This window comes from Choloepus didactylus, chromosome 1, assembly GCF_015220235.1.
Source record: "Choloepus didactylus isolate mChoDid1 chromosome 1, mChoDid1.pri, whole genome shotgun sequence".
In the NCBI taxonomy this organism is placed as follows: domain Eukaryota; kingdom Metazoa; phylum Chordata; class Mammalia; order Pilosa; family Megalonychidae; genus Choloepus; species Choloepus didactylus.
This window is the reverse complement of record NC_051307.1, coordinates 91,293,491-91,307,669: the sequence shown is the minus strand read 5'-3', so window position 1 is coordinate 91,307,669 and position 14,179 is coordinate 91,293,491. Positions and strand designations below refer to the sequence as shown.

Genomic DNA, 14,179 nt, shown 5'->3' with positions numbered 1-14,179 from the left:
TTGCCTGGAATACCTCTAAGGGCTCTTTTGACTGTCATGTCCTATGATTCTGACTATTAAAAGGCCTGGTCTCTCCTTTCTCAAAAGACATAAAACATGTCCTGGGCATGTTTCCTTCCTATCACCTACCTCTGCAGCCAGCACCACCTAGACCAGAGTTTCTCAAACTTCTTATATCATTGCCACTCCCCACCCTTCCAAAGGAGTCTTTTTTAGGCAGGATTCCCTTTAATCACCTCCCCAATGAAATTTTAATATCATGGATACACTGTATATCTGTTTATATATTGTATGATACTTGGGTTTTATACATAAAAGAGTAAGATTTTCATTCCCCAAGAAATAATTTCTATCCATGCGGGGGCAATATCATCCCTGTTGAGAACACATGAGCCAGACTGGGTCAAGGGCTATCTCTAGCCGAATACAAGTGGAGTTATTTGCCCCAGACTCCAAAAGCCATGAACATCCTCACAAGCTGGAGATTTTGAAAACAATCCACTATACGAGCCAGGAGTTCCTATTTCCCCAAGATAAAATAGTTCTCCTCTGTCCTCCCCAGGCCACACTATCTCCTGGTCCAGGCCCAGAACTGCTCCTCTAAGCCTGGGACCTTCACCTCTGCCCACAGTTCCCACTTTTGGCTCCCACACCATACGTATGAATCCCAGCAGAAACAATGAGAATGATGGGAATGAGGCGAACAATGGGTGATGATGTTCCAGGAATAATTAGAATCCACTCCAAGGGCAGAAAGCGCCCAGCCCCTGGCAGGGATCAAAGCTCATTCCCACTCACTTGCATCAGCCCAGCTCCCTCCCCTGGTGCGGGACATTTCCCTCCACTTTACCTTGGCACACTGGCCAAATACGTCACGAGTTTCCGCAGGTCTTCCTGTCTTATTCTGTCATGATTGCTGCGAGCAGGGAAGGTCAGGATGGGTCCACCTCGCTTATCACGGCCCCCTGCAGGGAAGGAAGAGGGAGTTTAAGAAAAAGAATTTTGAGGGTAGATAAAATTCTTTTATCTAAAAGAGGGGAATGAAAAGGAGAAATCATAATCATTATTAGAGTATTTGAAGATGACAAATTAGTTTAAAACATATTTTTAGAAATGGTTACAATTCCTTCTGATATCAGTAGTATAGATCAAATATTAAAATAGTTACATATTGTAATCTCTTAAAAGCCAGATTAAAACCAACTTTATTATAAAACTAGCATAAATTAGCCAGAAAGTCTGCCCCAGAGGAAAAAGAATTCTGCTTGAGCACTGGATGAAACAGGCAGAATATGGTGTCCAGAGAAAGGAAAAGGACATGAGATTTTGGTGCAGATATCGTGTGACCTTGAGCAGGTCAGTGGACTTCTGAATTCTCTTCTGTAAAATGGGGATAAAACTTACAGTGACCACATTACAGGGTTGGTAGAGGGACTGATGAGATGGTACCTGGGGAAGCACTTTGAAAAGTAAAGCTTTCTACAAACGTCAGATGTTAATGCAGATGGTGATAACTGTTCTTATTGAAAAAAGAAGCCGGTTGAAAGTACTGTTTTTTTGGAAATTTAACCTCTGATTCACTTCTCTTTGCAGGTCTCTGTGAGGTGGGAGTGCTGGTGATTAACTGACTACCATGGGGAGAAGCCCTTAAAGCATCCATTTGGGAACAGCACTGCTGGGAGGTTTTTAGGCTCATAGAAAAAGACATTAAGCATTTTCTACACGGTCAAAAATCTAGCCCTGCCTGCCTGCCTGCGGTGCCACCTGCCACTCCTGCTGGAGGAGCACATGAATCTTTATCTGAATAAGGATGTTCAAGATCTTAATCACTACAAATGCATTTGCACATACTATGATTACAAATGTTTTCTAACTATCACGTAAAAAGCTGGAAGGAATATATTAAAATGACAATTGCTGTCGTTAGAAAGCTGGGATTTGAGATGATTGGTTTTTCTTTTCTCTATCTTCCAAACTATTCTATTCACTATCTGTTATATGATTTAAAAATGTATTCATTAAAGGGTAAGCAGGGCAGAGTATCTCAGGAGGGTTTGATGGAGACCAAGCTAAGGTGTAGTAATCATGTCCTTACAGGCTGTCTCTATCTCATGATGACAGGCTCCCCAGCCCTCATCTCAGGCAGTTGTCCCATATCCCACAGAGCAGGGATCACAGGGAATCTAATGCTTGAGGGAAGAGGGATCTGCATGGCCATCACTGATCCTGGAAAAAGCTTAGAGATCAGTCCTCAGAACAAGGGAGGGCAGAATCTCCCACGCAGGGCCCCCACCCAAATTTGAATTAATGAGTAATGTTCTCCTTTGATTGTGGGGAAGACATAGACAGAAGGAAGGATTGACAAACAAAACCCAATCAATTCCAGGATACCCTTGAGGAGGAAGTAAGAATGCAGGAAGGAGGAAAGGATCAAACACAATCAGGGCCACTGATGGAAGATCTGGCCCTGGTGAAGAAACGTGTGACTGTCCCTGCCCCTACAAGGGCAGATTTGTATAGATGTACCATAGAGTTGGGCCCCTGGCCCCTGACCTTCCACACTTCTGGTCCTGGCTCTTTGTACTGACGACCCATCTGGTCTGCCTTGAAATGGTCCCCATCTCCCAACTGCCCTCAACATTCCCTTCCTTGCGTGAAGCACAGGGATTAAGTGGAAGGCTTCCCAAAAGCTGAGACGTCCTCTCTCACTCTCAATCTTCTCCATCCTACAGATACTCATTTTTGGATGTTTTTTAACCACAGCTGTTGGTTTTCTTCCTGACCTTCCATGGACACCTTAAGAGTGGAACCTTGCGAACGTCGGTAGCCAAGGCTGCTCTGACTAGCAAAGGCTGACTGGCACTGTCCCTTCCCAGGCAGAGCCAGTACTGACCTTGGAGAGAACAGTATCAGAATCATGGCTGAGAAGTTTCCAGATGGCTGGAGAAGGTTCCAGATGGTAGGGGAGAGAGTAATGAGGAGAGAAAACCTGGGAGCAAGTTCAATCCCCTCCCTTCAGGAAGTGTGGACAAGGAGTGAAGAGGGGGAAGCAGGATCAAGCCACATACTTTTCAAAAAGGAGGGCACCTTGGAAGTCTGTAGGAAGAAGAGGAGGAACAAGTATAGAGAAAGAGAGTGGGGACAATGGATAGAGTGGGCCTCGGGATGGACACTGGTAAGCAGGGCTGAATCCTTCTCTTCTGCAGGCTGGCAGAATGCGAAAAGGGAGGTGGAAAGAGAGGTTAAGTTACAGAGAAGTTGTTGTTCAGCCTGCCTGAGGGACACTGCTCCTTACATGAACTAGAAGAAGATGAGATCACCTGTCAAAGATCAGGATAGGCTTGGGTGCTGAAGAGAGAGAAGTGGATCTGTCATTGGAGAGCTTTCCTAGAAAATGGACAGAAGGAATGTGTGTAAGGTGGGTTTAGGGGTAGGTGGCCGGTGTTGGGGCATAATCCAAGCTCCACTGAAGGTCTGGCTATGGTATCTATGCATGGCTCTAACTTGAGCAAAGCCAGAATGAGACAAAGGCATGGTGTAACAGGAGGTTCCCAGTGAAGGTGAGAAATGCCCTGTTGGGCTATGAGCCCCAAGAAGAGGGAAAGGCATGTGTTTTGTTCCTGTTACCCATCCTCCCCTAACTGACAGGAGAACGTCAGAAAGGGTCAAAAGCTAAGGCCATAAAGAGGCATATCAAGGGTCAAGATATACACAACCATGGTAGGGGTTTTGAGAACTTGGGTGCCAGGGAGATGAGGAGCCATTAGGTTGTGGGATTTGGCTGACAATTAAATGGATGCTATAGAGTTTGATCGATAATTATACGAATGCTGAAATTACAGATGATGGGCAGAGATAAGGAAGTGAACACCCTGCTCAAGTCAATGTGCATTATGGAAGTGAATCTTAAGAGGGTGAGAGGCAAATGTAGCTATGTTTTGAAAAGGTGATACAGCCATTCACTTGTTTAATGAACACTTGCTGTATGCCTACTTGGGCAAGGCTTTGGTGATAGGAAAGTGGAAAATAAAGAGAAGGAAGGGAGCAGTTTGATGGTCTAGAAATGGCAACGGTTCCCCTTCTGTCAATACAGGGCAATGCAAAGCTGGGGAGAGAAGGAAAGGTCAAAAGTGGGAGAAGTTAAGGCTTCCCTCAGAGAGATGGAAAGAAATGGTGCTCACCTTTTTCAAGGGGAGTCAGGCTTCAATTGGGGTAGCAGATTAAGGGAGTTGAGGGAAAGGGGAGACAAGAGAAATAAGTCTTTGTGTTACATGGACCAAACTTTGTGTTTGGTCCATGTAACAATAGTTCTATAAGGCGTTAATGGATACATACACGTGATTGTTCAATACATTTTATTGAGATATATTCACACATACAATCCATCTAAAGTATACAATCAATGGACACATAATTTTTTACGGGATTGAAGTTATTTTTTAGCTTGTGAAATTCCAGATTAATCAAAGATAAACAGGATTCTTTACTGCAGGACTTCTCAGAGCCTTAAAATGTTAATGTGCTTTAATAGGCATTGCAAATTTCCAGGTGCATGGCCATAATACACAGCATTTCCCAATGCATATGAGAGTAGAACCTCTGTTTCCTTTTTGAGGATCATCTTCAGGACTGCTGTCCTATGGAATATACTTTGAGAGACATAGGTCCCGGGTACAAAAGATTGTGTCCCAGTGGCATGGAGCTTTCCTGGGGCACAAAGGAAAATGAGGTTGGTGGGATAAGAGGAGGGAGAGAAGGATCATCAGGAGGTGGCCGAAAGCAGGCTGTACACGAAGATAACAGGGATGAAATGGAACCTGCACAAGAAGGCCGCATAAAAGCAGCACAAAGGAAAGAGGAGAGAGGGTACAGGGGAGCTGCAAGTGGTGAATAGTGGAACAGGATAGGGCAGGCCTGGACAACTGAGGTTCACTGAGGGACAGCCACAGCTCCCATCACACACACACACACACACACATATACACACACATGCAGAAGTCACTGGGCTGCACTGGATTCATCCAAATGAACATTCCCACGGCAACGTGGATTTCCTCTCACCTTGCCAAAGCTGGGGGTGCAAGCCGGGGAGGGCAGCACTACTAACAGTTTGTTTCTCTGCTCCACCTTCTTTGCAGTGCTTTCTTCTCAGAAAGAAATGAAACCATTCCATTGCATTATTTAATTCTGGGTTCCTTTATGTTATTTGCTTTTTATGTTTTCACTTTTAAAACAACAACAACAAAAAAGACCCTCAGGATCCAAGGGTTTTCTTTTTATTGTTGTCTGCTTTTGTTTTTTTAAGATGCAGCCCTCCATCATCTCCCTGGAGATCTCAGCCTCCTTCCCAGGCAGGGGAGGGCAATGTTTCCTAAGCCTGGAAGCTCTTGGCTCCACATGCAGATAAATGAGGCTTGCCCAAGCTGCTGGGCACCTGGAAGTGAGCTGCACACCCCGCCCCCTCCCCAAACCTCTTTTGTCTTCCTCCAGGAAGCTTCTATCTGCCTCATCTCTGACTACTGGCCTCCCTGCATGTTGCTTCTATGTGCTCCATTCTAGGACAACCAGCCACCCCTTAGGAAGGTCTTTTCTAGGTCTGACTGGGCCCTGCCTCAGGGCTCTGAATTCACATAAAAACACATGCACACACAACAACAACAATAAAACCATAAACAATCATAAAGCGAGGGTCCCCATGTCAGAGTGTACTGTGTGCCATATGCCCTGAACTGATATGAACAGGACTGTGCTCAGAGGATATACATTAAATCCAGGAAGACTTCCTGGAGGACACAAGTACAGGAAGGAGATCAGGTTCCCCAGAGGGCTGTGGGTCATATTCTGGGAGCCCAGGCTATGGAGGAGCAGCGGAAGTCAGAGGACTGGCAATAACCAGTGGCCTTTGGACTTCTACACAAGGTCTTCCCACATACTCAGCAAGCACGGAGATTTCAAGTTTACAAGGACCTTGCAGGTTTCCTTATCTAAGCCTCTACTCAAACTGAAATTCCTGCTACATGATCCTGCCAAGGGGTTGTTCAATAAGATATGCTGCAGTATCTTCAGTGACAGTGGCACCACCCAGCAAGATATGCAAGTACCTAACACCAGTGCAGAAAGGTAGCTTCCCACTCACTCCTGCTTAACAGCAACTTCAATAATAAAATGCTTTCACTACTAGTAGTCACAGTAATAATTAGTAGTAGTGCACTTTATATTATAAAAGACTTGTACACACTCCCATAGGATGCTCTGCCCTCACCTCCTACCCCTACCCTCTGAATCATCAGTTTCTCAGCCTTCCCTATGATCAAGTGGGAAACCATTCCTGCTCACTTTCCCATTCCCCTTACTTCCCCTCTTTCCCTTCTCTCCATTTTGGCCGTCGCCCATCAGCCCAGGTCAGCAGTGTCAGTGGAGTGAACTCCTGCACTGTGGAACTATACTTGGTTTTTTTTTTCTTGTGACTTCACCACTACTCCTTATAGATAGTTAAAATTATCCAGAAACAAAGGTTCAGTCCATGAGATGTACACACTTGGACACTGTTTTAGTTTCCTGGGCTGCTCAAGCAAACACCATGCAAAGGGATGGCTTAAATAATGGGAACTTAATAGTGCATAGTTTTGAGGTCAAGAAAAAGTCAAAATCAAGGCATCATCATGGTGATGCTTTCTCCCAGAACACGGCGGTATTCTGGGGCGGGCTACCAGTGATCCTTGGTCCTGGGCTCCCTTGTCACATGGCAATGCACAAGGTAGCCCCTTAGCTTCTAAGTGCTCCCTCTGTCTCTATATTTGTCCTGAATTTCATTCTGCTTATAAAGGATTCCAGTAATAGGATCAAGACCCTTCCTGACTGAGGTGGGTCACACCTTAACTGAAGTCACCTTATCACAAAATCCTCCTTACAATGAGTTCACACCTACAGGAATGGATTAAGTTTAAGACCCTGTTTTTCTGGGGTACATACCAAACCACCACACGCCACCCTCTGGGTCCCCCAAAGATATGTTCTTTCCACATGCAAAAAACATCCCATCACAACATCTCAAAATCCTGCAGGCATTTCAGTAATAATGCTAAGTACAAAGTCTCATCAAAATTGGTTAAAGGTGGGGTCTGTTCTGCAGCTCAATTCCCCTGTCTGTGGACCTGTGAAACCCAGAAAACAAGTTATCTGCTTCCCACATACAAAAGAGGGACAGACATGGGATAAGTACTCCCATTCCAATAGGGAGAAATTGGAAGGGAAATAGGGGTCATGGATCCCAAACAATTGTGAAACCCAGCAGGGCAAACTCCATTAGATCTCAAAGTCTGAGAATCATCTATGAATCAATGTTTGGTCCTCTGGGCCTTATGGAGTGGCAGCCCCGCCCCTTCCAAGTGCTTGCACAGTGACCATGCTCTCCCTGAAAACAGAGGTGAAGGCTCCACACTCCCCAAGCATATGGAGGGTGGTCAGCCACTCTGCAAACTCGGGGTCACGGGCCTCCGAGTAGCGGGGTGGCAGCCAGGCTCTCCATGAAGGTGGGGGCACAGGCCCCACCATCTCCTAGCAGTGGGGTGGCAGCACTGTTCCTGGACAATGCAGCAGAAGGCCTGCTCCCTGTAAGCACAGAGGCAGACCTGCCCTTTCCACACACATGGGTGGGCCTGCTCTCTTGGCCGGAGGAGACCTCTTCAGTCCAGGCCTCAGCTTCTATAGTTCTGCTTTTGAAGTGATTCTTCCTTCAATTTGCCCTTCTCTGTCCTTTTCAGTCCAGACTGGCAGTGGTTCCTTTCGTACAAATTTCACTAAAAACTTTTCAGCTTTGCATGTAGTTCACACCATCAGACAACAGGACTTTCCACAGAGCCTTCCTGCACAACCGCATTTCTAACCCTAACTTCCATTGAAATTGCTGACTGGTTCCATGTTCAGTTAAACCCTCACAGGGAGCCCTATTCTCCAGGGACTTGATTTCTGGAAGCTCAGGGAGGTCCACAATTGAGCCATTTCTGGCCCCAGTCTCAGAGCACACTGTCTGGATAGGCTCAGAATTTTCAAAAGCATCTATTTCTGGTTTCTTTTTGCTCAAGAGTTGTTTTCAGATTATCTCTTTTTTCTCACATTTTACTATAAGCTGCAAGGAGAAATCAGGCTGCACTTCCCACACAGCTTGGAAATCTCAGCTAAACATCAGGTTCATTGCTTTCAAGTTCTACCTTCCATCGGACATTGGAACTCAATTTCACCAAGTTCTCTTCCACTCTAAAACAAGGATCACCTTTCCTCCAGTATCTAGTAACACATTTATCATTTCCTTTTAAGACATAACGGGAACTATCTTTAATGTCCATAATTCTACCAACAGTCTCTTCAAAGAAATCTTGGCTTACAATTCTTCCTGCCTCTACCCATTACCCAATTTCAAAGCCATTTCCAAAATTTGGTATTTGCAGTAGCAGCACCCCACTCCCAGTACCAAAATCTGTTTTAATTTCCTGGGCTGCTCAAGCAAACACCTTGCAAAAGTATGGCTTAAACAACGGAAATTTAATGGCTCACAGTTTCGAGGCTAGGAAAAAGTCCAAATCAAGGCATCATCAAGATGATGATGTCTCCTAGAAGACTGTAGCTTTCTGGGGCAGGCTACTGGTGATTCTTGGTCCTTGGCTCCTCTGTTACATGGCAATGAACAATGGACATGGAGGCCTCTCCTGGCCTGTTCTCTTCTGGTTTCCACTGAATTTCAGCTTTTGCTTCCTGTGGCTTTCTCTCTCTCGCTGTCTGAATTTCATTCTGCTTATAAAGGACCCCAGTAATAGGAGTAAGACCTTCCATGTGGGCCACACCTTAACTGAAGTCACCTTATCACAAAGTCCTCCTTACAATGGGTTCACACCCTCAGGAATGGATTAAGTTTAAGAACATGTTTTTTCTGGGGAACATACAGCTCCAAACCACCACAGACAGCACTGAACAATGTGATCCTTTCTCACTCACAAGAACATTACCCTATGCCCACCCCAGGGCCCACCAGAGATTCCTATCCAGGAGGCCTGCAGTTGAGCCCTAGAACTGGCACCCAGAGTGACTCTCTGTAGCTTATAGTTTGAGAACAACTGCCTTAAGGGCTCTGGCTGGTCTTTGGCTTCAGATGCATCAGGAGTCCACCAAACTCTTTCTTAAAGGGCCAGAAAGTAAATATTTTAGGCTTGTAGGCCCTCTGGTCTCTGCCTCAACTACTCAACCCTGCCGTTGTAGCTAGTAAACAACCTCTGACAACGCGTATGGTAGGCTGAAAATTAGCTCCCAAAGATATCAGGTGCTAACCCTGGAATCTGTAAATGTTACCTTATATGGCAAAGACTTTGCAAATGTGATTCAGTTAAGAATCTGGAGATGGGGAGATTATCCTGGACTACCAAGTGGGCCCAAAATGCAATCACAAGGGTCCTTATAAGAGGGAGGCAGAGAGTGATTTGAAAAACAGAAGAAGGCAATGTGACCACAGAGGTAGAGCTTGGAGCAATGTGGCCACAGGCCAAGGAAGGCCAGCAGCCACCAGAAGCTGGAAGAGGCAAGAACGGATACTCCCCTACAGCCCCCCGAAGGAGCACAGCTCTGGCAACACCTTGCTGTCAGCCCGGTGATTTCGGACTTCTGGCTTCCAGAATCATGAGAGAGTAAATATCTGTTGTTTGAAGTCCATGGTAGTTTGTTACAATGGCAACAGGAAATGAATACATTACCTTCACAAATGGGCATGGCTGTATTCCAATAAAACTTTATTTACAAAAACAGGTGATTGGCCAGCAGGTATTGTTTGCTTATCCCTGAATTAGATGCTAAGAGGTCCAGGTGCACGACATGGGTGGGAGAGAGAAGTCGGGAATAAATATTTGGAAATTACTATCCAGAAAAAAACCCCAAAACCAAAAAGGAAACACAAACCCTCAGTTGAGTTCCCTTTGCCAGGAAGGAGGAAGAGCCAGATGAAAATGTTTTCATCTTTCGTCCACGACCCACTCAGAGATGAACCCAAACAAATGTGCGAAGTGGACACTCTTCCAGCTAGAGAATCTCTCACAGGGGTCTCAGTGGCTCCTGCTGGGCCTGATGGGCCTGGGAGGGTGGGACATGGCATAGCAGGACGTGGGGTGAGGTGTGTGGGAGTGACTGAGAATCCACTTGTGGTTTAAAAGCCCTCCAGAACAGCCGGCTGGGACCAAAGCGCTCCTGTCTCTTTCTGTCTGCCTCAGGAGACGGAGTAGCTGCTCCGAGCATCACTTCCACCCCCTACTTCTTTCATACAAACACACAAAGAAGTAAGTGCATGCATGCAAACATATTTGCACACGAATGTACACACACACATACACACACACATAAACAATTCCTCTAGGTCTATTACAAAGGAAAGTTCCACAGAGACTCACCAGACACGAAGGCCACTTTTTCCTTTAGGATGGGAAGGACATCAGAAGCTTTCAAACCATCATTCCGAAAAGACCCTGTGGGACAATGAAACAGAAGGAATCAGGGTGAAACAGATCAGATGGCGAATCCTTGGGTCCATCTCTCCGTCTTCCAACCCACCATCGGTCAGAAAGTTATGCTTTGTTCAGGCCCTACAGCTGAACCCAATGGAACAGGGGACGGTCCACAGCGGAAAGGACACGCCGGCATGGTGCCAGACCACTGGAGTGACCAACATTTGGGGCCTCCTGGTCCCCTCCAAGGAAAGGACAGTTCAAGTTACTCCCACATACACAAAGCTCCACGCCCTGAGGGAACAACCATGCCCTGTCGCTGTGAGCAACTTAAAGATGGGGCTTTTTAAAAAAATTATTTTTGTACCCCTAGTGCCTAGCACAGTGTCTCATACATGGTAAATAGAAGGTATCTGTCGAATGAGCTAATGTCAAGATGAACTACAATAACCTAAATAATTATTTTTCCTTTCCTGTAAGTGACATAGTGACCGTTAGCCTTCATTTTACAAATAGGAAAAGTAATCCACAAAAATTCCAAAGTCAGAAGCAAATTTGATGAGAGAAATGCCCTCCTTCACCTTCCTTCCTCCTCCCAATGTCATTATCATCAGTTCATAGTGGACAGGAGGTATAAAGAGACACCAATTCAGGAAGGAAATGCATACCCCCTTCGTTCTATGCCTAATCTTGCTTCTCAGTTGGAAACTCCTTTCTGGTGTCTAGATGAATTCCTGTTAGGGGGGCTGGTGACAGAGGCCTGGAGAGCACATAAAATGGGAAATAAAGATGTTCCTGGAGGAAACAGTAGCCTCTGGAGGCAAAGGACAACCCAGCCCAGTGTGAGATGTGTGGGAAGTGAGGACCCGCTTCCACACACACAAAACCCCAGCCAGCCCTCTACACCCCTGTCATTTAACCAGAGCATCCCACATGGACTCTCAGGGATAACCAGCCCACACTCACAGGCCTTCCTGGCTGTAATGGGGTCTCTGCTGTGTATTACCCCTGGAACACAAGTGGTTCTATGTTGGCTCAGTGGGACACAACCAGAGACTATGGACACCACTCTCTAATTTGTGCTCCCTCCCATGGCTTACTCTCCATCTCTTCTCTTGGGGTCCAAATCTGACAATCTACAAAAAACAGTAAGAGGCTGGGAAGGACAGTCCCACTGAGCTGCCTCCATCCTGGAATATTAGCTCTTTTAAAAGGCCCTCCTGGGAATTTGGGCACCAACCCAGTCCTGGGGGAAGGCAAATGAGCCCTCTGCATACCCAGCCAAGGAGGAAGAGAGATGTGTCGCTGGCATGTGAATTTCTACAGTCAGAGGTCACATCCTAACCCAAAACAAATTACTAAGGCATTTCTGATTATTTCACCTATTTCTTCTTTTTCCACATTTCACTAAATGAAGATGGCAAGCCTTTTTATTCATCAGCTACTCCTCTTTTTAAATTGACCCATAGTACCTGAGCTCCAAGGCTCACTTCGAGAAGACTGCGAGCAGTAGAAGAAAAATAAAATAACACCATAAGAAAAGAAAGCTCTGATTTCAAAGACCATAAGCATTGTTTTGTACTTTCTATCCTTTGTTTCTTCAGATCTTTATGTTCTGACCTTATCTTCCAAAATAGAAAAACAATTAAATCTCACCAGTAGAAACTAATCAGGCTCAATGTAAATTATTAAAGAATTTATAAATAGATTCATAGTTTTTTTCTTCACCCTCATGCAATAAAGAGACCTTTCAGCTTTCTTGGCAAGGAAGAGACCTATTGGGCTTCTGACTAGATAAGTACTATCTTTATCTAATAAATGAATTGTTTGTGTAAATGATGCTCCCATACCAAAAGTAATTGAGATAATTCTTTTTATACATCAGTTTTAAAACATTCCCCTCCACATCACTATGCATACTATCAATTTCTACAGAAAAAAAAAATCTTTAATTGTGAAAAATTCAACTTCAGCCTTGTCTTCTTCCAGATTATTTACAAGTCCAAAAATAACAAAGCCCAAACTAAAGAGATTTTACTATCTTAACATGAGTCCACATAACCCTCTTCTCTCCTAAACTCCTGTCCTATTTTTCCCACTTTCCTTCCCCTCCTCCCTTACTGTTTTAAAGCATACAGGTGAGTACTAATTCCATCCAGTCCCCTTGACCTTAAGGAAGAATTTCAAATTTGCTATTATGGAAGCAAAAGATTCTCCTCTTCTCCCTCCTTCTCCCCATCACGGATACACCCCACTCATCCTTCTTGTGCGGGTTTGGATGTATTATGTCCCCCAAAATGCCATGTTCTTTGATGCAGTCTTGTGGGGGCAGACATATTAGTGTTGATTAGGTTGGAATCCTTTGATTGTTTCCATGGAGATATGACTCAATCAATTGTGGAGTAAAACTTTGATTGAATTATTTCCATGGAGATAAAGACCCACCCATTTAGGGTGGGTCTTGATTTAATCACTGGAGTCCTATAAATGAGCTCACAAACAGAAGGACCCAGAGTAGCTGAGAGTGACATTTTGAAGAGCAGCTGAGAGAAACAATTTGGAGACGGCTGCTGAAAGCAGACCTGCTAATGTTTTGGAGATGCTAGCCCAGAGTTTGCACCGGAGAAGCTAAGATAGGACAAAAAGCCCAAGAGCAACATTTTGAAGAATTCACAGGAACTGAAAGAGGAGCTGGAACACAACCCAGGATCAGCAGACACCAGCCATGTGCCTTCCCAGCTAACAGGTTTTCTGGATGCCATTGGCCTTCCTTCGTGAAGGTATACTTGTGTTGATGCCTTAATTTGGACATTTTCATGGCCTTCAGACTATAAATTTCTAACCAATAAACCCCCTTTATAAAAGTCAATCCATTTCTGGTATTTTGCATAACGGCAGCATTAGCAAAGTGAAACACTGCTCCCCTCTGCAGTCCAGGTCCTTAGAGGTGGCATGCAGCTTGTCCACGCAGCTGGCAACAAGTGCTCGAGTAAACATTGGTATCTTGGGTTGGGCTGCTGCCTTGGGTTTCCTCTTCCCAGGCCAGAGTCCTACCCCATCCAGTCCAGACCACTGCTGTGTTCTCTGCCAGGTTGTGTGCCCAACATAAGAAAACCCCAAGTCCAGATTTACGAAACCGTTAATGAGGGGATAATCACTTCCAACAACAAGATCGTTCACATTATAAAAGGCTGCGCTCCAGTGTCTCTCTAAATTAAAGTTCCCTTTAGTGGGTTTGAGTTAGTTTTTCATTTGCCAAAAACTGAATTACAAGTAATTTTTCAACAATGTATGTATTATGTAAAGCCAAGTGCAGCTAAACTAATTAGCCGAGCAGCTCAGAAGTTGTCGACCTTGCATAGAAAACCTATTTGCACTGGCTGAAGATCCTATGTATCAATTCCCCAACGGTCCTTGTGAAGCCAGCTGTTGGAATATATAATAAAGGGTAAGTCCATTTAACGCTAACTCAAACAGGACCCATGAAATAGCAACATGGTTTTACTAACAGGTACACATCTCAGTAGATGCATAGTAAACCTCAATACACACTTGATGAAAGTATAAATAAATGAATGAAATGTTAACCCGGCATTAAGTGATTTGCTTAGGGTCAATGACATCATCTGTCACACTAAGTAGCACAGGATTGTGTGGTCTCCAAGATACCATCCAATTCTAATGCTCTGAGACTTGCT

At 44.9% G+C, this 14,179-nt stretch overlaps 1 protein-coding gene across 19 annotated transcripts in view; it reads right to left on the bottom strand.

Moving 5' to 3' along the window:
* Nucleotides 1-14,179, bottom strand: part of KALRN (kalirin RhoGEF kinase) — a 749,960-nt gene that overhangs the window by 542,773 nt on the left and 193,008 nt on the right. For all 19 annotated transcript variants that reach the window (XM_037837128.1, XM_037837181.1, XM_037837192.1 and 16 more), the window contains exons 2-3: nt 10,428-10,502; nt 851-965 (exon numbers count right to left, since the gene is read on the bottom strand). In XM_037837128.1, coding sequence (XP_037693056.1) covers nt 851-965; nt 10,428-10,502 — 190 coding nt within the window. The remainder of the gene's footprint in view (nt 1-850; nt 966-10,427; nt 10,503-14,179) is intronic.